Source organism: Megalopta genalis, chromosome 7, assembly GCF_051020955.1.
Source record: "Megalopta genalis isolate 19385.01 chromosome 7, iyMegGena1_principal, whole genome shotgun sequence".
Lineage (NCBI taxonomy): Eukaryota > Metazoa > Arthropoda > Insecta > Hymenoptera > Halictidae > Megalopta > Megalopta genalis.
In genome coordinates, this window is record NC_135019.1 from 16,764,506 (window position 1) to 16,787,210 (window position 22,705).

Sequence of the window (22,705 nt, forward strand, 5' to 3'; positions counted from 1 at the left end):
ACCGTCGATAAAGTGGAATCGATCGAGCAAAAGGAGACGGCTCGAGGAGGACGGGAACGAAGCGCGCCGTTTTCCCTCTTTGACAGGAAAAAGCGAAAGTTCTCCGGAAAGTCGAGGGCTCGTTTCGATCCGATCGCTGATTATCCGTGGCGAATCGAAGTGGACGAGCGGCGTGTATCGAGGGGCGGGGGTGACGCGACCGCGGCCTCGGCCGGGCGGTCCATCGGCGGCCCGTGGCCCGTGGCCCGTAGAAAAATGGGCGAGGCATTGCCCTTTCGTGAACTTTCAGCTTTGGCGGATGTAGGTGTCCCAGCCGACCGAATCCTGAAAGGAGGAGAGCGTGACCCGTTTTTCGTCTCGCTTCTCGAATCCAGACCGTTCGTCTTGCGCGATTCGCCCTCCTCGTTCGCAACACGATCGGATCCGAGCTGCCCCGAGATTTCACGAGGACCGTACCGCTCACGGGGGTGGATCGCAGAGTTACCCCTGCACACGGAACTCGCCCCCCCCCCACACACACACCAGCACCTGCTTCCGACGATGTACGCGTATTTTCAGTCGACGCGCTCATGCGAGCTGCCTGCCGATCCTCTCCGCCTGTGTATATGTATACGACGCTCTCGATGCTTCCTCGATCGGCCGTCGTTTCTATAAAACTAAGCGGACTCGTTTTAGTTTAGACTTCTCTCGGCGTTGACCCGGGAAAACTCCGGGCGGAATTTTTATCGGGCCGCCGGGGAAATTCTAAGCCCTACTTCGGCAAGCGAGATCCCGTAACCGCAAAGTAACGTCGATGTTCGAAAAATGATCGAAGATCAGCCAACGACGAAGCGCGGCCCGCTTTATTGATTTATATTTGAAAACTTTCCCGGCAATCTGTCCGACTATATTTAGAGTTCGCCCGTCGATTCTTTCCGATCCATCGTTGTAGTTCCGCGGTTCTATTTTTCGACGAGCGATTTACTAAAAGCCGCTTATGCGAGCTAATGCTTCGCGGTCGAATTAGTTCGGAGCGCTCGCGATTCGTTGGTTATTTTATTTAAAATATTTTATATTTATACTTATAAAATTTATTTTATAATTACATTTTTAGAAACATCCGCTAAAACACCCGCAGACATACTTAAAATCACGTATATTTATTGTGCAACGGTAAACGCAGCGTTGCCTTTATTTCGGCCGTAAAGACTCAAATGTTGCTAGAATTTTCGGCGCATGTATTTGAAAGCCTGACACCATCGTATCAGCCATTTTAACGATACCGTCGTTCTCAGCGTCTCTTCCTGCCGCGAAAAGCGACTTTCGCTACCGCCAGCGCCGATCGCCGAAGCGTAACTCCCCGCTCGTGAACGTGGAAAAGTCGAAACTACACCCTGACACTAGATTTCGCCAGCCACTAGAACGGCCCAGGGTGTCTCGGAGGCGGATCGACGACGGGTCCGAGAGGATTCCGATGAGTCCTAATTGGTCGGGCTGTTGTCGAAAATAATCCGACTGGGTGTAACCGGCGGCTAAACGTTGCTCGTAAAGCGTCCGAACGGCGTGGACTACGCGTGCGTTTCGGCGAACGAGCGATCGTCGGTGACGAGCGAGTTGCTACGAGCGTCGACGAGCGTGTACGAGCTTGCGGCTCGCACTCGCGCACGCTTTCGTATCGCGCGCGCCGGCTCTTAGAAAGTCCGCAGTTACAATCTTCCCCGAGTAACTTTGCTTCGGTCCGCGATCCTCTTCGTCCATTCGCGGTCGCCTCGATCCGAGTATTCGCAGTTTACCTCGTTTCGTAAGATCGGAAGTTCCGCGATCCGATCGGATCCGATCCGAGCCGAACCGATCGCGATGCGCGCCGCGTTGTTCTCGGAATGATCGACGAACGAACGACCGTCGATCGTGGATCGTACATCGAACGAGATTCGAAGCAGTTCCGAGGAGTATTTTCCCGTTCTTTCCGTTCGTTTCTCGGAGACCGAACCGGTAACGAACTTGTGCGGAACCGGCGAAAGTTGTCGAGATGACGCTCGTAACGAACGCGGTGTCGTACGCGTGTCAAGCTGCTGGCAGACCGTCCTACGACGCTTTCCGACATCATCAGCTGCAGCTGAGACAGCAGCCGAACCACGGTCACCGGTACCATGACCGATTCCACCAACACCGACATCACCATCGCTACCATCATCACCGGCGTCGACGCGTCTACGCCTCCGACGAGAGTCCGACGATCGACTACCTGCAGGAGTACATGTCCGAGAGAACCCTAGGCCAGGGGGATGCCAGAAGCATCGTCGAGACGGCGGAGAACGTCTCGACACTAGAGTCAACGAGCTCGCAGCGCTACCGATACGAGCATCGTCTCGGGTAAGCGTCTCCGCGTTCCGAAACAGCGTGTTTTCTTCGTTAAAATCTGCGCGAAGAAAATAGCGGAGCCCGCTAGTTTCGGGCTTTTCTCTGCCCCGGGCAGTTCTCGAGGAAATTTTTTCAGCCAGAGGAGATCCTACGGAACAACGTGTACGCGTTTCATCCATCCGTTCGTCGCGTCGTGGATTCTTGTTGCCGAGTGCTGTCGTTATTCCAACCAGAAACGCGCGGATGGATTTACAGCGCATTAAGCCATTTTCGCGTTGTACCTAACGTTCGTTTTCTCCGTGTCTCTCGTCGCGACGATCAAGGTAGACGACGGGGATCGTGCTCTTCCGACCACCTGGAACTAGTCCAATCGCGTCGTCGGATCCGTTCACGGACGCGAGTCTCTTTCTTTCATCTTCTTCGCTTTTTCACGCAGCCTATTTCCGGGTTATCATTTCTCCGGATACGGTAAATCCTCCTTAATCGACGCTCGGTTTGTAAACAAGAATTGACAATTTGGGAACAGGAGACGCGATTATTCGAGCCTCGCGGCTTGCGTTTTTATGGTTGCCGATTGTCGACGGCTGTAAAAAACGAACCTCCTCTTCTCAAATTATCCATTCTTGTTTCCAAGCTGAGCGTCGATTATAATTGACAATTTGAGAACAGGAGACGCGATTATTCGAGCCTCGCGGCTTGCGTTTTCATGGTTGCCGATTGTCGACGGCTGTAAAAAACGAACCTCCTCTTCTCAAATTATCCATTCTTGTTTCCAAGCTGAGCGTCGATTATAATTGACAATTTGGGAACAGGAGACACGATTATTCGAGCCTCGCGGCTTGCGTTTTTATGGTTGCCGATTGTCGACGGCTGTAAAAAACGAACCTCCTCTTCTCAAATTATCCATTCTTGTTTCCAAGCTGAGCGTCGATTATAATTGACAATTTGAGAACAGGAGACACGATTATTCGAGCCTCGCGGCTTGCGTTTTCATGGTTGCCGATTGTCGACGGCTGTAAAAAACGAACCTCCTCTTCTCAAATTATCCATTCTTGTTTCCAAGCTGAGCGTCGATTATAATTGACAATTTGAGAACAGGAGACACGATTATTCGAGCCTCGCGGCTTGCGTTTTTATGGTTGCCGATTGTCGACGGCTGTAAAAAACGAACCTCTTCTTCCCAAATTATCCATTCTTGTGTCCAAGCTGAGCGTCGATTATAATTGACAATTTGAGAACAGGAGACACGATTATTCGAGCCTCGCGGCTTGCGTTTTTATGGTTGCCGATTGTCGACGGCTGTAAAAAACGAGCCTCCTCTTCCCAAATTATCCATTCTTGTTTCCAAGCTGAGCGTCGATTAGGGAGAATTTATTTACCGACGAACGTGGAACACTGTAGTCTACAGTCTAAGGTTGTCCTTACCTCCAAAGCTGTCCACGCTTCTAAACTTGTCCTCTCTCATAAAGTTGTCCCGCCACGCGATATTCGTGCCGCGTTCGAGGGCACATTGTCTAATCGACGAGACTGACAAAAGCAGGGCTCGCAAGAGAATGAAATATCGCGACGAATCGGCGACTATGTCTACGCGTTTACAAGATACAGTGATGTCTCCCTAACTGACGCTCGGATTGTCCACTAAAATGGACAATTTGGGAAGTGGAGCCTTGCGACTCGTTTTTATAGTTACCGATTTTCAACAATTATAAAAAACGAGCTCCAAGGCTCGAACAATCGTATTTCCTCTTCCCAAATTATCCATTTTAGTGGACAATCTAAGCGTCAGTAAGGGAGACATTATTGTACTATGTTTTTATAATCGTTGACAATCGGTAACTATAAAAACGAGTCGCAAGGCTCGAATTCGCAAGGCTCCTATTCCCAATTACTAGGTTAGGAGTGATTAATAAATTACGAGAATACTGCGAAAACATCAGGCGATTTATGATTTGTCTATAGTTAGGTAGACATTACTGTACAGTAATGTCTCTGTAATTGACGCCCAGATTGACCACAAAAATGGACAATTTGTGAAGAGGAGATACCATTATTCGAGCCTTTCAGCTCGTTTTTATAGTTGTCGACAATTCGTGACTGTAAAAATGAACTGCAAGGATCGAATAATCGTCTCTCTTCTCCCTAAATTGTCAATTTTTGTGGACAATCTGTGCGTCAATTAGAGAGACATTACTGTAATATCGAAGAGAATAAGAGGACGACGATGGAGAACGGAGAATGATGGTTGAACATTTGGTTCGCGCAGGTCGCAGTCGTCTCCGTATGCCTTGGACTCCGACGACGGATCGTCGGTGGCGTCCGCGGATGCCTCCGTCGATTTCGAGTCGGTCTCGATCGAGGCAGAGGAGAGCAACGAAGCGAACGAATCGAACGAGCCGAAACGATCCGGCGAGGCGACACAGAGGGGCCACGAAACGAACGAGAAGAATGAGAAGAACGAGAGGAACGAAACGGAGCACGTGCCGCATCCCCACGCTGCGTTGGACGCCGCAACCTCGAGCCACGGACCTCGCAGATGCCTCCTCTGGGCCTGCAAAGCTTGCAAAAAGAAAACCGTCACCGTGGACCGTAGAAAAGCGGCTACGCTGCGGGAAAGAAGGCGTTTGAGGAAGGTTAGTGCGCGAGCTATACAGGTCGCTCGTTTTACGGACTCGTTAGGTACTGTGAAAGGTTCGCGAACGAACATCGAATCGCCTGCGATATCGTCCAAGCAGAAGGTAACGACGGAAGTCCGTTCAGTTTGTAGCGATCGTTCGTACGACGTATACAAATTAAATAAATACAAGGTGTCCCAAAAATGTCTCGCAATCCGGTTCCTCGGATCTTTTGAAGCAACTTTCTCCTTTACAAAAATTTTCTCCGAGGCACCGTTAACGAGTTATTAACGAAAAACCGTGACCAATAAGAATCGAGTACGGCTGACGCGAGGCGGCCCAGTCAACCAGCGCACGAAGCCCAGTTCCGCTCATTGGCTCGGTCGCGCCAGCTGAGCTCGCCTCTCATTGGTCACTGTTTTTCGTTAATAACTCGTTAACGGTGCCTCGGAGAAAATTTTTGTAAAGGAAGAAGTTGCTTCAAATGACCCGAGGAACCCGCCACTTTCGGATTGCGAGAATTTTTGGGACACCATGTATAACGTTTTGGCTGACAAGAAAGAATGCCGTCTCGGTTGGCGTAAGGAAAACCAAAGTCTGCCTTACACCGGTGGGGCCAACCAACCGAGCTGAGCGACGGCCCTGGCGTCGAAACAAAGATATACGTGGGTATAAAAACAGGCAACGCATGCATCTCGTGACAGCAGCCATCAGCTGACTCTCGACGCGTAAACACGCGGATATTTCTGTTTACGCGATCATATTTTAATACAGAATTTAAGGGCAAACACGTTCCGAGTTATTCCGCTCTACCAAGAGACACACACCGCAAGTTCGTTCGCATCGATGCTCTATTGCCTGTGCGTCTCGTAGGTGGCGGGAGAACGAGTTAGAAACTGAAGCTATCCGAGTTTAGACGCGAGGATGAGAATGCCGGGCGAACAAGATGTTTAATCGCTTGCGAGACAGGTTGCTATCGGGAAGTTCTCTGTATCGAATGGAGCCACACAACTACTCCTACACGATTAACTCGCTATATTTTTGAAGCCGCCGGTGTTCGCCCCGATCGATAGACCGCGAATTTATAAAACGTTGTTAACCTTTTAGGTACGGCTGAATTCTGCGCGAGGCTATTTTTCTGGACGGCAGAGTCTGATACTGTATATACAGGGTGTCCCAAAAATGTCTCGCAATCCGAAAGTGGCGGGTGGCTCAGGCCATTTGAAGCAACTTTTTCCTTTACAAAAATGTTCTCCGAGGCACGGTTAACGAGTTATTAACGAAAAACAGTGACCAATGAGAGGCGAGCTCAGCTGGCGCGAGGCGATCGATCCAATGAACGGAACTGGGCTTCGTGCGCTGGTTGGCTGGGCCGCCTCGCGTTAGCCGTACTCGATTCTTATTGGTCACTGTTTTTCGTTAATAACTCGTTAACGGTGCCTCGTGGAAAATTTTTGTAAAGGAAGAAGTTGCTTCAAATGATCCGAGGAACCCGCCATTTCCGGATTGCGAGACATTTTTGGGACACCCTGTAGACTGTTGTAAATCGATGTGAAGACAAAAGAAGTGTGAAACAATGCATATGAAGACGATTATTTGATTAAAACGATGAGCGAGTGAGCTACTAGAACAAGCCACTATAGTGGCGCGTCGTCCAGAGAGATGACGACCGCGAAAGCCACTATAGTGGCGTGTCGTTCTGAAAGATGACATCCGCGAAAGCCACTATAGTGGCGCATCGTGCCTAAAAGGTTAAAAGCAGCATTCATATCGACGGAAGAAGGATAATTCCCGTTCGATGTTTGGATTCCGAAGGAACGTTTCTTCCGGGCACCGCGTGTCTCCGTTCGGCATTTACAGCGAACTAACTACAGCGGGTTTGCAGGTGAACGAGGCGTTCGAGGTTCTGAAGAGGAGGACGAGCAACAATCCGAACCAGCGGCTGCCGAAGGTGGAGATCCTGCGGAACGCGATCGAGTATATCGAGGGCCTGGAAGCGTTGCTGCAGGCGAACGGAAGCTCGGGAACGCAGGATCACCACGGGTTCGCCGAGAACGCGGTACGTAAACGCGGCCGACCTCTTTACGGGCTGCGGAAAATGCGGGACGATCCACGATATCCTGCATCGACGCGCGCCAAGGCTAGACGGCAGAGCGCGCGAACCAAGAGGAGGTCGTTCCTGTCGGCGGAGTAGCTACTCGTGTCGCTCGGCGACCAGTTGATATCGGTTTCCGATACCGTATTCCCACGCGTGTCAGAAATCTCGAAACTATGACGAGCGAGTGGTTTGTTATCGTTCCGAATGCTCTCTCTTTCTCTCTTTCTTCTACCTCTGTCCGCGTTCCGCTTCTGCATCGCGCGCGCGGCTCGTCGTTACGTCGCGTTCCGCCGTTGCCCGTCGCTCGCTGACCGTCGAAAAACGACCGACGGGCCGCATTAATTTCCGAGGGATTGTTCGAGGTCGACCGAACGAACACGTGTCCAACACGTGTGCATCGACGGAGGAGCATGTATCGCACGGTTTTTGCGAGACTTTTAAGCGAATCCACGCTCCGGAAACGCAATCTCGGAATCCCGTCGCGCCGCCGCGAAAGCCTCGGCTCACGGCTAGGAGAGCAGCAAGCTTCTCTCGAGGGGATTATACAATGAAATATATTTGCCTGGCCTTTCGCGTAAACCAGTCGGATCCGTGGTCCGTTCTCTAAATATACGCCCCGCGACGAACATCGATTCGGGCCGGCGCGATACGCCGTCCTTTCGATCGTTTCGAAACAAGATCGGTCCGCGTCAAGGCCTCCTCCTCGTTTGCTCGCCGTTCACGATCGAATATTCTTTTTTCCCCCCTCCTCCCCCTCGAGAGGAAGTATGTATCTGCTTAGGCGAACATCTTTGCACGGTGGAACGCGGCGGCCGCGCTATAATCCAGCTCGAGAAGACCAGACCGATATCGAGGGCACCGAGCCATCTTCCAGAGCAAACATCGCGCTCGTTTAAACCGGAGTCTTAGCATGGCTCGTCGACGGTATCCTACTTAACGATAAAAGCTCTCTCGGGCCGCGCCGGACCAAGATGCCTTTTCCCTGGTTCTCGAAATCGTTTCAGTGGAAAATTTCTGTCAACCCTCGGTCAGCGAACTGGGAAGCGTCTATTCCGACCAAAAGCGCGGTGCTATTTTTTTCCGGAGACGTTACCAGTTCGCTATTGTTCACCGATACGCGAGTTCAGCGTCGCTGAATCGTCGCCAGCTGGTTCATCGAGACGACGGGATCAATCGAGAACCGTTTAGATTTCGATACGTGTAGATTCGCGCCGATCAGATGCATTTTTAACGGGTTCCCGAGACGTCCGAGTTCACGCGACGCGCTCTCGTCAGGCGATGCTATTTTTCTTTCGGGCAGAAATCCTCGATCGAATGCTCCTTCGAATGCTCCATTGTCTCGAGATCCTCGCGTCCATCGAGGATGTGCTAAAGTTTAATCTGCAGCTTTCTCTCTCGTTTATAGCTGAAGCAGTTGCTCTCGAGCTATTTAGCTCAAGCTAGTTAGCTTCCTCTTGTCATTAAGCCCGATTATCGTGCGCTCTCTTCTCGAACGAAACGTGTCTTTTCCCCGCGATACCGGTAGTCCCGTAAGTTGCACCCGTGGATGTGCGTGTACCTTGCCACTGCCTTGCCGCTGCCTCGCCGCTGCCAGGCCGCGGTAAGTGCCGCGAGGAACTGCTTTCACTCCGAGAATAGTTGGCCACGACACCGCATATAGATGCGCCGCGACAAATAAAGGAACTCGACTCGGATAAAATGTGTACGCAGTGTTTAGTGGCCTGCAGAGTGGAGGAATGAATGAGGGAAAGAAGGCGAAAGGGATCAGAGAACTCGACGCCGATCGGCATTCCGGCGAGTGGGGCATCGAGGAGGATCCTCTCTCCGGCCTCCGATCGCGCACCCTCCGCGTTACTCCGGGAGCGCGGATTTCGCGTTCGCACGACTGCTCGCTCGTGATTTTTTCCAAATTTCCGCGCTAGGCCAGCGGAAGAGCCGCGCGCACTTTCCGCCGCGCGTTCGTTCCATCCCCTACCGGGCTTCTTTCCCGTCCCACGGGCTCTCCAACCACTCCTCGGCGGACGAGGATTGCGCGAGTCCCTTGCCGAACGCCACGATTGACCTACATTTCGCGAGCGATCGAAACGAACGAGCCGCGACACCGCGCGTGTCCCTCGTTTCCCGTTTCCCATCTCTCCCATCTCCCATCCCTGCTCTCTCTCTCTCTCTCTCTCTCTCTCTCCTGGTTCCGTCTTCCGATCATCCAGCGTTTCGCGAATCAAAACAAGATTGCTTTCGTTTGCAGGGCGCGGACTCGCCGCGATACGTCACGGAGAGGCTCAGGCAGTTCTCGGATCCCCTGGCAAGATTTCAGCCTATCAACGGTGAGTGAACGAGAGGCCATCGGTGGGATCTAAACTAACGCTCGCGAAATAACGCGTACTCGCGGCGAGGCGAGGCGAGGCGAGGCGAGGCAAGACGAGACGGATAGACGGGATCGTCTATTAAGGAGGCAGCGACGGACGCATCGACCGGCCCTTCTTCGTCGGCGTTTCCAAAACACCGGATTGCTCTTGATACTGATATTTTTAAGTAGATTAATGCCAGACACGAGACGCAGCATTAAGCAGATCGGTATTAATGAGTTTTGTCACCCTTGAGTGACACTCGGCTTCTATTCGGTTACACTCGCTGCTATAGATAGCCCACCCGTGAGCTTCCGAGATGCAACGATCTCATCTCCACGGAGGAGTGGCTGCTTCTACCCCGCGCCACCCTCTCGGCCCCTCGGCGTCGGGACGGGTAGAAGCGTGACGGGGAGACGCGAGACGGAGCTTACCGCCGCGACGGCACGCGTCACGAGTCACGAGTCACGAGTCGCGACCAGTCAGGCGTCAAGCGGGTAGCGAGCGATGCCTACCACCTTCGGTGAAACACGAAGAGTTCTTCTTCCCGCGATGAACACGGGAGAGAGACGCGCCCGGACCAGGGGGGGGGACGTCCATGTATCTTCGCCGTTATATTGTATCCTCTCGCGGAGCGTAGACCCGCGGGCACGTCGCGCCGGCTGCCGTCGATTCGGCTTCTTGTTTCTTGCTATTTTCGCGCGACATTCGTAAAATTTCTCGTTTTTCCGAGCTGTACCGAAAATGCGGCGGAATTAATTGGCCTACATTCTGAAAATAGACGAGCAGCCGTGTCCGTTCGCCCATCCGGATAGCACGCAGACTCGCGCGGGACGATCGGGAGCCGGCCGAATGCTCGAACGAGCAGCATCGATGACACCGATCGGACAAAGACCGTCGGACGTACGCGAGTTACAATGTGTCGGTGGCTCGTCCCGGATCACCCCCCTCCTCCCTGACCGGGGATCGTCTTGGCTTTGGAATCGCGGAATCCCGGCCGTTAAAATAACTCGGGATTCGTTAACGTTAATGAATACCTAGCGATCGGCGAGCGTGGCACATAATTCAGAGGGGGAGAAAGGGAAACCGCGATATAGGGAGCTAGCGGCGCGTGCCGTGTTCGCCCCGTTCGCCAGCCTAACATATCGCCACCTATCCGCGCCGCGACGGCCGAAACGCGACGACGCTGCTCGGACGCGGCTAGACAAGAGCGAATCGCGAGAGCGGACCCGAGCACCGATAAATAGAGGACCGAGGCACTGGTCTATAATTCACAATCGCACCGCTACGCCTCCGCCACGGCGAGTCGGAAGCAGACGCTCTGCGAGAGGAAAAAGGCGACGGTAGTTTCTCCGTAGGAATAGACGCGGCCGCGGCAACGAGAGGCAAGCTCCTCCGGTGTCGCGACGGTGCCAAGCGATTTACCGAACCGTAACCCCACTAACGTACACTCCGATCGTTTTAATTAATGCCCCGCGGTTGCGTCCCATTTAGTCGGCGATGTCTCAAAAGGACGCGTTCCGTGATCCTGTTATAGGAAACGCGCGGTCCGGGGCTTGCGACAACAGCTGCGAAGAAATAAGATTTCCGACCAATAAGATCGCCGCACTAACTCCTCCTCGATCATTCCCGGGATCGTGATCGCCGGACGAGAGTTTTGTCCGAGGTACGAGGCGGACATTTGTAGCGACGCGAATATCAGAGGATCGTTGAAAGACGAGAAAACTCGAACCGCTCGAAAGTGCCATATATTGCCACGGTACATTAGTATGACGCATCGTCGTCGGATCATCCTTTTGCCGGCGGAGCGCAATGCGCGTTTAAATGCAACCGAAGTCGCGGCCAAAATACATACTTTACCGCATCCAGATATTCGTAAATGTCTCACGAAAATCCCGTCCGCTCCGTCGCTTGGCTGATTTTCCTCCCAGAGAGGGGTCCACCCTCTCTGTCCTCCGCCGTCTCTTTCTCTTCAGCCTCGTCTAAATCCGCGTGTCCACTATTCCCTGTATTTTTCGATTTTCTCGGCCTCTCGCGCCCGGAGTGCAGCGGGACGCGTGCATACGCGATCAGCTAAGCAACCTCCTATAGGGAGGCTTACAACTTGTAACCAACAGGGCCGACGGGGGGCGGGTTTTCCCCGTCGGTGTTGCAAGATCGGGTCGTCGCCGTCGTCGTCGTCGTCGACGTCGACGTCGTCGCGCGTCCGCCTCCCGTTAATGAGACCGAATCAAAGGTTCTTTGTGCTCCGAGGGGACAGATCCGGTAACGACGAATCGCAATACACCGCGTTCTTTGAAGACAGAGCAGCGCAATTAAGTCGCCTCGATTTACCCTCGCCAGAGAGATTTCGCTCGCGATTTAAACGCTCCGGTGTTCCGACGAGAGACCGTGTTCCGCCGATTCTCTGCGAATTGCTAAGCATTCGTGTCTCTATCTATCTGGACGTCTGAATTTCGATAATAATTTCGATCGTGTAGGTAACTCGATCTTCGGTGATCGCAAGCTCTCTTCTACGACGCGTATACCTTTTGAAACATCGATTTTTGCTCGATATCCCTGGTCGAAAATTGCACGGGGTTTGGCAGCCGGCCGCGCGTGTAGCTTTTCCTGGACACGTCACGGCCGGAGAAATATCGTGTCGGAGATGCGATTCGTAAATCAGAGGCAACCGCGATTCGCTGGTGCGCGCTCACGGTCGTTCTTCCACGGATCGATAGTTTGGATGATATCCAAAAGAGCGAGACCAGGAATCGGGAACGGTCGCTGGTCGAATGCTGGATGATAAAAGTTCGCGCGCGTCTGTTCGCAGGATTCGAGCAAACGGAGCTGCATCCCGCCCAGGTCACCGGAAGCAGCTTGGACCGTCTGAACATGATCGTGCAGAGTATCAACGATCCGTCGCGTCCGATCGCCGAGCCCCACCAACATTCTTGCCACCACTGAGAAACCAGGAAGACAGTATCGAAGATCCATCGAAGGACTGTTCTGGATCTCGCTGCCGGATTCGCCGACTGGATATCAAGTTCCTAGACCTGAGCCCCGACGAAATCTCTTCGACGTTCGATTCGTACGAATCTCGTTACCTCGCCGAACTACTTTCGGTCCCTCCGGAGACCTGGCCCGGTTCTCTCGGGAGAAACGTCGCGGGTCAAATCGCGCGTTACGAGCGAGAAGTTATCTCCCGCGAACGAGCGGGAAGATCCCACCATCGCATTTTATGATTCGACCGCGTGTCACGTGCACACTGCCCGCCAATAGTTACGGATCTCGCGTTCCTGATCAACGAAGCGAGAGAACAAGCTTTGTCTCGTCTTCTTTCTGGAGTAAATATCCGCCTTGAAGAAATCTGGCCCGTATTTTTGGCCGGCGGTGAACGCGTGCACGTATATATTGGATTGTCCGAAAAGTTCGTGCCGATTTTCGGTAGCTAGCATGAGAGACCTGACTGAATATATCACAATTATTGAAAACAAATGACATGTGTACATATTCTAAAAGAGATAACTTCAGCCATATTTTGAAAAAAGCTCGGTTACGATTCGTTAATTTTTATCAGTTTTGTACGCCTTAGAATATGGTGGCAAATAAAGTGCATTATAGGCATTTAATGCTTTTCTTTTTCCGAAAGGGCAAAAATGTCACACAAGCGGCAAATAAAATATGCGCTGTTTATGGCGAGGATGCTGTAGCCGAAAGAACTGTGCGGAAGTGGTTTGCTCGGTTTAAAGCTGGAAATTTCGACCTTGAAGATAAAGAACGCCCAGATAGGCCGTCCACCACAGACGAAGATATGATTGGAACAGAAATCGAGAATAACCCACGCTCAACATTACGTCAATTAGCAGGAATGCTAAATAAATCAAGATCAACCATCCGCGATCATACTGTGAAGTTTGGCTCCAATATTTAAATGAGCTGCGTTTTAATTTTCCTAAAAAATCGGCACGAACTTTCCGGACAACCCAATACATATTAACGAGTACGTCTCATCGCGCTATGCGACAATAAAGAACGCTAAAGCTCACCGATACTCGCTTATTTTCTATGTGTTAGTCTCGCTCGACTGTTGCTGTCTCTTGAAACCTATCCAAACAGCTGCTTAGACGGATTGCTCGGGCCTAAAGGAAATTGTAAAGTAGGATGAAATCGGTACACGGGTGGGCAAAAGCCCTCCGCATCGAAAAATCTCCAAGTTAGGTAATCGAAAACGTGCGCCTACCCCTCGAGCGTTAAACGGAGAAGACTCCCCGAATAGTATACTCGTAGACTACTTGCTAAGTAGCTTGCTTGTTCTTGCCCTCGTTTCTCCAGTCCCTAATGGCTAAACGGTGGTTCGATCGCGGGGACAGCTGGAGTCCCAGTCGATTTATGGCCGCTATCTCAAAACAGTCGACACCGTCTCGAGACGCGCGGCGAAGCGGCACGACCAAAAGACCAACACAGGAAGTTACAGATTTCTTCTGGCCCTGTAAATTTGACATTTGGTGAAGTTGATACAGCAACGCCGCGATCCCATCGTTGGGACATCGGCACGTCTTCGAGACAACTGCATACTCGACGCGGTGTCCCACGGCCAATGGTGTCCCGTGGGACACGCATCCGTGCATCTGCCTCTGCCCTCTCATTTCCCGAAACGAAACACCCTCCTCCTCCGACCTTTATCCCGACTCCCTTTTCCAGAAGTCATTTCTGTTTCTCTGTTTTTAGGGATCGCGTTTGAAAACGATTGTGTGTCACGTACCGGATCGTCCGAAGGGGCGAGCACCGCTCGAGGGGATGTACTTCGACGGTTCGGTCGTTGAGAGACGTGTACGCGATCGTCGATCGTGTGCGATCGGCATCTCGATCCTCTTTTCGCGTTGTTTGGGCTCTACCGGCCGGCTGTCCCTTTGAAGGCGGATCGCAGCAATTAAAGGAAAAGCTTGAAAACAGTTTGGTGTTCGGCAGCCAGGGTTGCTCGACATTAGCCGAAAATATCCATGTCGCGGGAGTAAGAATAGTAGGGGACGACATAAATATTTTCGGAGTTACTGACCCGTCAAAATTCTCGGCACTTTGACTCGACGAACGTCTCTAGAACGGACCGCCACGCGACATGCTTCGACGCCACCGGTGTATATTTTGCAGCCACCCCCCCCCCCCCCCCTCCACCGTAAACGCTTGACTAAATCGCGATTCTACCGAACAACAAATCTTTCATTTTATTTTGTACCGGTTATATCTTCTATTCTACATTTAACTCGCGACACTGAGACGCGATCTCAAAAACGACGCATAAAGTATCGTATGATATCGGGAACGTCGAGCAATGATTTCTTCGGCTGCAACCGATACTCGGCCACGAGAACTCTTCCGATCAAAACAATCGGCACCGAATTAACGAGCTTGTTCTGCCATCTACTGTTTACTCGAAGAGCTTGAAAATAACGCGAGAAACGCCGCGAATCTCCGCAGCTTTATCGAATCCTCCTGAATCATGTTCCGCTCACTAAAATTCGAGAACAGGTAAATGTAAATATATCCGCAATCGATATCTGAACGTTAATAATTCAGGTCTCAAAATAGTAGATGATAAAGATTGAAAAATATTTTTAGGGTACAGAAACCCTAAGAGTTCTCCTAGAATTCAGGAGAATCTCCTGCATCTGTATCATGCAAAGGTAGTGTATTTATTATTGTAAATATCCATAACAGGTGTTACTGGCCGCTTTCGCAGTAAGAAACAACGTAAAATCTAACACGATCAATTTCTGTGGGAATAGTAACACCTCTTGTGACGAATTCAAAAAGCTCCGTTCAAGATCTGTACAGCGTCAATTAGACCCATGGAAAAACGCTCAAACTATTAACCAGATTATCGACAGATTTCTTCACTTGGAAAATACAAGTGATACCATCTAATGAACGAAACGAGAAATTATATGACGACAAGCTTGGTCGTTTTGTCGCTACGAGGAACGGCGTCATTTTGATTTTTTTTTGTAGGAATATATAGGCGGTGCTATCTGTATTATATTGTCAGAATTAATCCGTTTAGTATTTGGTATTCAATGTCAGATGACGCGCGCTACACGTTTATTCGAGGAAAACATTCTGCAATACAGGCTGCCTGCATTCATCCTTGCGAGTGACTAACCTATACCTATAGAGTGTTTATAAATAGCTCTGCCCGCTGAGATGTCACAGGCATCTGTACATCAAAGTATGTAACCTGTACGATTCCTCGTACGACTGTTGTATCTAACATCATCCTCAGCTAATTTCGGATTTTCCAATTTGATCTAGTGACGTTTCGTTATACGCGATCGAGTACAATTAACTACACGACCAGTGAGAAACGTATGGCTCAGCGAAGCAAATCGAACGTGCAACGGAAACCAACGGATGCAGAACTTATAACACGATAGCTGAAGAACATAACATAGCGAAATTAATTTTTTCGATAATCTGCGCGTGTGACGAGCGCGGGCGCAGAATACTGCGCCGAAGGTCGTTCTTTTACATCACGTTTTTGAATTTGAAAAAGAGAAGAATAACGAGCCTCTCGAAGCGTTTCTCGATTTTGGCCGTAACAAGTCGACAACCATGTCGAAGCTCGACGCGCCAAAGTTCGTGACCGCACTTTATTCCTTCAAAGGAAAAAACAATGATGAGGTGAGTCTCCAATGGTTTATCTTCCAAGGGCGATTACTTCACGGTATTAATCCTTTTTGTCACCTTATTTGCAGCTTTGTTTTAAAAAAGGAGATACGATAATGATAACGCAAACAGACGATGAAGGTTGGTGGGAAGGTACGTTAAACGACAAAACAGGATGGTTCCCATCGAATTATGTGAAGGAATGCAGAGCGTCAGGTATCATTTTAATGATTAGTGTAGAATGTTTCTTTGTTGCAACTTGTTCTCATGATTTTATGATATTAAGACAGCGGACCCACTGCTATCTCAAAAATGTCTCCAGAAAAAACAGTGCAGGAGTCGCCGGTACATCAAAAGCTCAACCGTGACATTGTATTAAAAGATATATTGGACTCCGAAAGAGTGAACGTAGTCGAACTGCAAGGCCTGACCAATAATTTTTTACTTCCTTTAGAATCGGCTAACATGTAAGTATAATTAATGTAATAATCAAAATGTGCCAACTAAAATTTTTAACAATCGGAAGCACAGATTGACCAAAGACGAGTACAAGCAACTTTTGAGCAATGTACATGAAATCTTGGATGCCCATCAAAGACTACTCATCAGCCTAGAGACAGCTATAGCACAGGGCTCTTCGAGAGTCGGCAATCTCTTCTTAACCCTAGCGCCTAAACTGAAGTCCATTCACTCTACTTATTGCGCGAATCATCCACGAGCTGTTTGCATTTTAGATCGCTATAGGTACGCGTGACTCTGATTCTCCCATTATACTCACTTTTATAGTGAAATAATCACTTTGCGCTGTTTTAGGGATGAATTGAACGAATTTATGGAACACAGCGGAGCGATATCGCCCGGAATTTTAGTATTAACAACTGGCCTAAGTAAACCTTTCAGGAGATTGGACAAATATTCTGCCATGCTTCAAGAACTGGAAAGGTACATGGAGAAAAATCATCCTGATAGAGGTGACACCCAACGCGCTATATCTGTATATAGGGAAATAGCGGTATGTTGTCTAAATTGTATTCGGCGAGCTAGATTCTTATTGCTTTACTTATCAAATTATTATACAGGAACGATGCGCGTCCATTCGAAAACAACGTGAATTAGCTCTTCAAGTATTAACTAGCGGTATTAAGGGATGGGAGGGAGAAGAGTTAAGCTCTTTAGGGGAAATCCTCTACGTTGGAGCTGTAACTTTAGCAAGCGGAACGACCGGCTTGGATCGTCGGGACAGATACTTTGTCCTTTTCCCTACGACCTTGTTGGTGCTTAGCGCAAGTCCAAGAATGAGTTCTTTCGTTTACGAGGTATGTTCGGAGAATCTACCCTTGCATCTACTATTATACGTATAAACCATACTTGTTTTTAGGGAAAGCTTCCCCTAACTGGCATTAATATCATTCCAACGGAAGACAGTGAAGAAATTAGAAACGCTTTTGAAATTACAGGTAGGATGAACTCTAGGAGGAGTCTCTAACAAGCGATATCTGTCTCGTTTGTGTTTTCCCATAGGACCGATGATCGAAAGTATCCACGTGCTCTGCACGACCAAGGAAGACCGGCAACGATGGATCGAATTTTTGGTACAGGAACAAACGACTAGCAACCTTGTAAAATCACCGTCGACAGCGTCACGTGTGAGTTGTAATCTACCTCCATACACGCGCCTCTCGAGGTATTTCGCGAAGCTGGTAAAGAAAAAATTGATCCGCGCCGAACTACTGAAGAAGTTGTTATACGTGCAGTACGTTTTGAAACCAGATTTAAGTAGCGTGAAATTGCGAAGAGTTAACATAACGACCTACGCGCTGCATCCGCTCCAAAGCAGTGACGAATGCCCGTCGAGAGATTCGGACACGGCTTCTTTAGAAGTGAAGGAAATTGGTGAACCGACGACGTTGCGTAAATCTACCTTGACCCTCGAGGTAAAGTATGCGTTGGGCGACTTGGATCTTAGCACCGTAGGCATAACGAACAGCTCGACTTTGACGGAATTTCCGTCGGATCGCCACAGTCCTAGCGAATCCAGTAAAAGTTTACCCGTTAGCGCGGTTGCCGATGGTACAGGCAACTTTGCCAACTGTGAACCGCGTCCTCAATTGTCCTTATTGAGCATTCGTGACCTTCATCGAAAGCGACCTGGCATTGCAAGGAAACACCTGTTGGATGCTACAGTTTCAACGGGCAATGCTCTCGTCCAAGAGGAGACCAATAGCCAGGACCACGAGCATCGGTGCGACCCTGTACGCGAAACTCGCGGTAGATCTAGCGTTCATTCTTCGGACTCGGGAATGGTCGAATGTTACCGTCTGAACTCATCCGAGGTGAATTCTTGTAAATCTTGTATCGTTAACAAGTATCACGTCAGCGTACCCGGAAGACAGTCTTTATACGAGAGCGAGAACGATGAGAATAAGTTTGAGTATCAATGCATTTGCACGTCACCATTCGACTCGACGCCTAGAGACAGCGCACACCTGTCCGACTTGTCGAGAAACGCGGACCACGCCTCGAGTTCTTCGATCTGTAAAGTCTCCAAACCTGTGAACACCGTAAACGAAATACAAATAGAGGAGGACGCGGCCGATACGCGTCTGGACAAGCTAGAGCATCCAACGCAAAAAAGGTTTACGCAACCGATACCGTATGCACATCAGATCATTGTCAAAAAAGTCGGAAGAAAGCCGATTCAACCGAACGCGAAACACGACTACGGGGAACCCGGTCAAGTCTATACGTCGGGGCTGTACGCTCATTGGTGGTTGAAGAAGTCGATACCGTTTTCTGGATGCACGGATCAAGGCAAGCTTCCATGGCATGGCTGTTTTCTCTTCTTCTTTTTTTTTTATTCGTTCAGTTAACATCTTCACCCGTTTTTTGACTTATACTAATTCTAGATACTGTACTCTTATGTAATGAGCGTATGCTTCTGTTTCACCACAGCCATGTTGTGTGAAGCAAGCTTTCGCTTTTCTAATATAATCGTTGTACAATTCCAAAACAGCGACTCATCTTGTGTAGTCGAGTCAGTCGATCGATTTGCGATTTTGTGTATAGTTGTGGAGAATATTGACGCAACGAGGCTTACGAGTTTGTAATATCATTTTAGTCATGTACCATGTTTCATTTGTGTAATGCTTGTTGCCTATGATGCAATAGGTGAGTCAGCAGAATGGGAAACAACAACCGCAACCACAACCGCAACAACAACGATCGATTGCGGAACAGTGTCCACCTTTAGGGATTAGAACGGCTTGGTGCATCGCTTCGTTACGTCCAGCTCCTCCACTCTACACTTTCAGGGCATTTGGTAAAACCGATCCGAGTTTGGATTTATCACGTGCACCACGACCGTGCAGTACGAATCCAAGATTTCAAATCTCCGAAACGGCCTACAGTATTCCCTCCTTGTATAGGAACTTTTTTTGAACAATTAAATCTGCACAAGAAATTCAAATATTTCTCATAACGGCATCAGCTGTAAGGAGGGAATACTGTTATTCGCTGACAGAAATAGTAACATGCCTTATGGTTTTAGATGAACGACAATTTGAAGAGGACGCGATTATACTGAAGGTTATCGAGGCATATTGCCTTACTGTAAACGCTAGATTCACTGTGCACTCTGGGGAATCAACTTGTAAGTCACCGAACACTTTGATTGTTTTTTAAAACAACTTGATCTTGAATGAGCAATAATGACGTATCACTTATTGTGTCTGCGTTCCAGCGGTGTTGGACTACGGATCACAGAAGACACGTGACAGAACATCTCTGACGCACAACAAGGGAGACTGGGATTTTTGTAGCAACAGGTAAAACGTCTTCGGTCAAATCATGAACTTGTAACTGCTTGCTCTATAACTATCAGTCGTGCACGTTTACTTCGTTTTCAGGACATTATCGGAAACAGTGAAAACACTGAAAAGTCAAATGACCGATTTGCAATCGCAAATGTCTCTATTGACAAAACAATTGGACGAAGAAAGGAAGTCCCGGCTTTCTTTGGCCGCCACGGTGAAGCGAAGCATGGGTGTTGTGGATGGATCGATGCCCTGACACTCTCTCCAAACCGAATGGAATATCTTTCGTATCTTTTGTAGCCACAGGCAAACCTTGGTCTCAGAATTGCGCTCTTTACTGCCATCTTGATTTACGCGTTTGCAACCGGAATGTTCCTTAGATCGCAAATTTCCTACAGTAGGCATGGATTCATATGTAAATAAACATTTTTAAAAAGTTTATATCTTTGTTTAGTTATTAAAACTTAAGTATTAAGCATAAAATTAGAACTAACAAAAGATGATTTATGTCGACAAGAGACATCGTTCCGAGTTTTCATCTCGGTTTGTTTTTTATACGTTCCAGTTCGTTCACGCGGCTTCGCGCGTGTTCTAACCTATGCCACGCCATTTGCAAAACCTTCTGACTCGCATATCCAGAACCTTCGTGCGGTTGTCCTAATGAAACATAACACGAATTAGAATCCGTCGAAATTACATTAGCAATTCAGTGAGTTCTCCTTACCTGTAGAAACTTGTGTTAAATAATTGATTTGCTCGCTCAACTTCGACTCGACGTGACCCAACGTTTTCAAAAACTGTTGCGTTTGTGCCTCCGCTTGCTTCAAACTAGATTTTTCTTTGCTAAGCTCCACAAATGCTTGCCCTATGTAACGAAAAGTTAACCACACTTTTAATTTCACTTCGTTAAATTTGAGATCGAAGAAAAGCGTTGCTTACCTGCGCTTTGCAGACACACGATAATATCCTTCTCAATAGTTTCCAAGATCTGTATCCTTTCCATTGGTGGCGTCATAACGTAAGGCACTTTCTTGAATTCTTTTTGATCGTATAATTTCTAACTTTAATAAATCCAAGCAGAAAATGGCGAGTTTATGTCTCGTCGACGCGGATCACGTGGCAGAGTCGCACGAGCACACTGGTGCGATTCGTTGTTGCGATGGTCAACAAGTTTCCCCCTCTCCTCACTCGGGAAACGATTCAATAACATAAACAGACTTGTGAAAACTAAAGCTACGCGAATCGAGTTAAAAATATTTCCAAATAACTGCGGTATTATCGATAATAACTGCGGTAATAACTGCGGCATTTATGATTAATATGCAGTTTTATTAATAACAAATGTACCGTACCAACCATAGATGGCGCCGCGAGGCAGTTTTAAGAGCGCCACGGCGCGATTCGAGAAACTATTCTTTCCACGATGCGGGTTGCGTTGAACGTCGAGGACAAATTGTTCGCGGCTGTGTTTAACGAGAATCAAACGGAAAACAAGGAAAGGTGGAGCGATGGAAAAACGACAGGTAAGAAGCAACTGATAATTGGCACAGGAATGACGTCGATTTCAACCAACAAGGATGGCGTTATTGTCGAGGAACTTGTATTCGGGTATTTCCATGTTGGTGGGGGCCGGTCCCTGACGTATGCGGCCAGAACCATCGAAATGCGAGCCATGACACGGACAATAGAACCCTCCGGTGATATTGCCAGCATTAGGGATCGGAATGCAGCCGAGGTGCGTGCAGATTCCAATCATGACCAACCACTCGGGCCTTATGGTCCTTTCCTCGTCGCTCTCCGGATGTCTCAGATTCGAGAGTGGTACTTTTCGTTCTTGGTCTATGATGGCCTGCGGACTGAAGCGGCGGGTGCAGGAAAATCAGGAAAAACTTCGCGAAATCCCGGACTTCCCGGAAAGCTTACCGGTGATAGATGAAAACCGGTTTTCCTCGCCACTTGGCGACCAACGTTTTCCCCACGGTTATGTTATCCAAACTAATTTCGGCCTGCGCCTCTGCTAGAACATCCCGCGACGGCGCCATGAACAAGACGTAATGCAACATGTGGGACTTCATCGCGTACATGGTTGCAACGCCGAACACTGTCCACGATAAACTTAACCGTCACATTATCTTTGCTTTCTCTGTCGTCGAATAGATACTTTCACCCGTTAACGTCACGTGACCAGAGGAAAAAGAGAATCGTTATAACGTATTTAATATGAAATGCGTTCTATAGCTGGCAAGGATGCGTTGCTAACTAGGGAAGGTTATCAAGGTGAGTAAAATAGATCATCGTTCTTCGTCCAAAATTTGGCTTTCTTTAATTTCAACGTAACTTATCAAGATCCAACAATAATATGCGATTTTCGAAACTTTTATGTTAGAGATAGTTTACTTCTAGGAAGCTGACGCTGAGAAGGGTTCACCGAGTAGGTTTAAGTGTTAAAAATAAGGCTGCGTTCCGGAGAAAGTTCGAAAACGATCGCACAGGAAGGGTTCACCCACCGAAAGACGACAAGGTAGCTCTGACACGTCGTTCGTCCGCGGACCTTGCAGCAGACACGTTAGGATGTGCGACGGATTTCTTGCGGTACTCTTGGAAGCTAACTTTCGGCAAATCCGAGTGAGCGTATCTGCCGCTCAGCCAGGAGCCTAATATTCGAATCGATGCCGTGAGATCGGTCGCTGGTATCCTGAGGCACGCCATTTTTGCCGTTTACCACAGTTCTCGCGTGTGATCTGCGATTTCTATCGCGGCGAACATTCGGCAGTCTGGGAAACAGTTGAAAGTAACCGTGAAGCAACACGAAACTCGATACAGGGCTGTCTCGCAACAGTTTCGAATCCTGTCCGA

General features: G+C 49.0%; 5 protein-coding genes across 10 annotated transcripts in view; 3 read left to right on the plus strand and 2 right to left on the minus strand.

The window, feature by feature from the left end:
• The first annotated feature begins 1,562 nt into the window (after positions 1-1,562).
• Positions 1,563-13,426, plus strand: nau (myogenic-determination protein nautilus). Its single transcript, XM_033472884.2, has 5 exons — positions 1,563-2,352; positions 4,604-4,970; positions 6,838-7,011; positions 9,296-9,374; positions 12,208-13,426. Exons 1-5 carry the CDS (start codon positions 2,009-2,011, stop codon positions 12,339-12,341), a joined length of 1,098 nt encoding a protein of 365 aa, XP_033328775.1. The 5' UTR covers positions 1,563-2,008; the 3' UTR covers positions 12,342-13,426.
• Positions 13,427-15,474: 2,048 nt separating this feature from the next.
• RtGEF (Rho-type guanine nucleotide exchange factor) lies at positions 15,475-20,290 on the plus strand. 4 transcript variants are annotated; one of them, XM_076523425.1, is made up of 13 exons: positions 15,475-15,600; positions 15,684-16,052; positions 16,127-16,253; positions 16,324-16,504; positions 16,569-16,781; positions 16,851-17,049; positions 17,117-17,353; positions 17,416-17,494; positions 17,559-17,683; positions 19,206-19,404; positions 19,585-19,686; positions 19,777-19,861; positions 19,943-20,290. In XM_076523425.1, the coding sequence occupies exons 2-13, from the start codon at positions 15,984-15,986 to the stop codon at positions 20,103-20,105; spliced, it is 1,779 nt and encodes a 592-aa protein (XP_076379540.1). In that variant the 5' UTR covers positions 15,475-15,600; positions 15,684-15,983; the 3' UTR covers positions 20,106-20,290. The 4 variants fall into 4 exon arrangements, with proteins under 4 accessions (XP_076379540.1, XP_033328833.2, XP_033328834.2 ...); XM_033472942.2 differs by having other exon boundaries at positions 15,564-16,052; positions 19,206-19,356; XM_033472943.2 differs by having other exon boundaries at positions 15,565-16,052; positions 16,328-16,504.
• On the minus strand, positions 18,871-21,020 carry MED11 (mediator complex subunit 11). Its single transcript, XM_033472963.2, has 4 exons — positions 20,789-21,020; positions 20,574-20,714; positions 20,344-20,506; positions 18,871-20,241 (listed from the first exon to the last, which is right to left on the minus strand). The coding sequence occupies exons 1-3, from the start codon at positions 20,862-20,864 to the stop codon at positions 20,385-20,387; spliced, it is 339 nt and encodes a 112-aa protein (XP_033328854.1). The 5' UTR covers positions 20,865-21,020; the 3' UTR covers positions 18,871-20,241; positions 20,344-20,384.
• A 137-nt stretch (positions 21,021-21,157) lies between these two features.
• LOC117221764 (cytochrome b-c1 complex subunit Rieske, mitochondrial) lies at positions 21,158-22,636 on the minus strand. The gene is made up of 3 exons (XM_033472964.2): positions 22,357-22,636; positions 21,773-21,950; positions 21,158-21,705 (listed from the first exon to the last, which is right to left on the minus strand). Exons 1-3 carry the CDS (start codon positions 22,556-22,558, stop codon positions 21,414-21,416), a joined length of 672 nt encoding a protein of 223 aa, XP_033328855.1. The 5' UTR covers positions 22,559-22,636; the 3' UTR covers positions 21,158-21,413.
• The window catches only part of Syt7 (Synaptotagmin 7), a 46,956-nt gene continuing 45,593 nt past the window's right edge, over positions 21,343-22,705 (plus strand). For all 3 annotated transcript variants that reach the window (XM_033472946.2, XM_033472947.2, XM_033472948.2), the window contains exon 1: positions 21,343-21,372. In XM_033472946.2, coding sequence (XP_033328837.2) covers positions 21,358-21,372 — 15 coding nt within the window. In that variant the 5' untranslated portion in view covers positions 21,343-21,357. The remainder of the gene's footprint in view (positions 21,373-22,705) is intronic.

Coding starts and splice junctions, on each gene's coding strand:
- nau (XM_033472884.2), top strand. CDS start 2,009: ATGACGCTCGTAACGAACGCGGTGTCGTACGCGTGTCAAGCTGCTGGC. Junction 2,353..4,603: donor CGATACGAGCATCGTCTCGG/GTAAGCGTCTCC, acceptor TGGTTCGCGCAG/GTCGCAGTCGTCTCCGTATG. Junction 4,971..6,837: donor AAAGAAGGCGTTTGAGGAAG/GTTAGTGCGCGA, acceptor GCGGGTTTGCAG/GTGAACGAGGCGTTCGAGGT.
- RtGEF (XM_076523425.1), top strand. CDS start 15,984: ATGTCGAAGCTCGACGCGCCAAAGTTCGTGACCGCACTTTATTCCTTC. Junction 16,254..16,323: donor GAAGGAATGCAGAGCGTCAG/GTATCATTTTAA, acceptor TATGATATTAAG/ACAGCGGACCCACTGCTATC. Junction 17,684..19,205: donor CACCGTCGACAGCGTCACGT/GTGAGTTGTAAT, acceptor ATGATGCAATAG/GTGAGTCAGCAGAATGGGAA.
- MED11 (XM_033472963.2), bottom strand. CDS start 20,864: ATGACGCCACCAATGGAAAGGATACAGATCTTGGAAACTATTGAGAAG. Junction 20,715..20,788: donor CGTGTGTCTGCAAAGCGCAG/GTAAGCAACGCT, acceptor TTCGTTACATAG/GGCAAGCATTTGTGGAGCTT. Junction 20,507..20,573: donor TTTAACACAAGTTTCTACAG/GTAAGGAGAACT, acceptor ATGTTTCATTAG/GACAACCGCACGAAGGTTCT.
- LOC117221764 (XM_033472964.2), bottom strand. CDS start 22,558: ATGGCGTGCCTCAGGATACCAGCGACCGATCTCACGGCATCGATTCGA. Junction 21,951..22,356: donor AGCTACCTTGTCGTCTTTCG/GTGGGTGAACCC, acceptor TATCGTGGACAG/TGTTCGGCGTTGCAACCATG. Junction 21,706..21,772: donor CCGGTTTTCATCTATCACCG/GTAAGCTTTCCG, acceptor CCGCCGCTTCAG/TCCGCAGGCCATCATAGACC.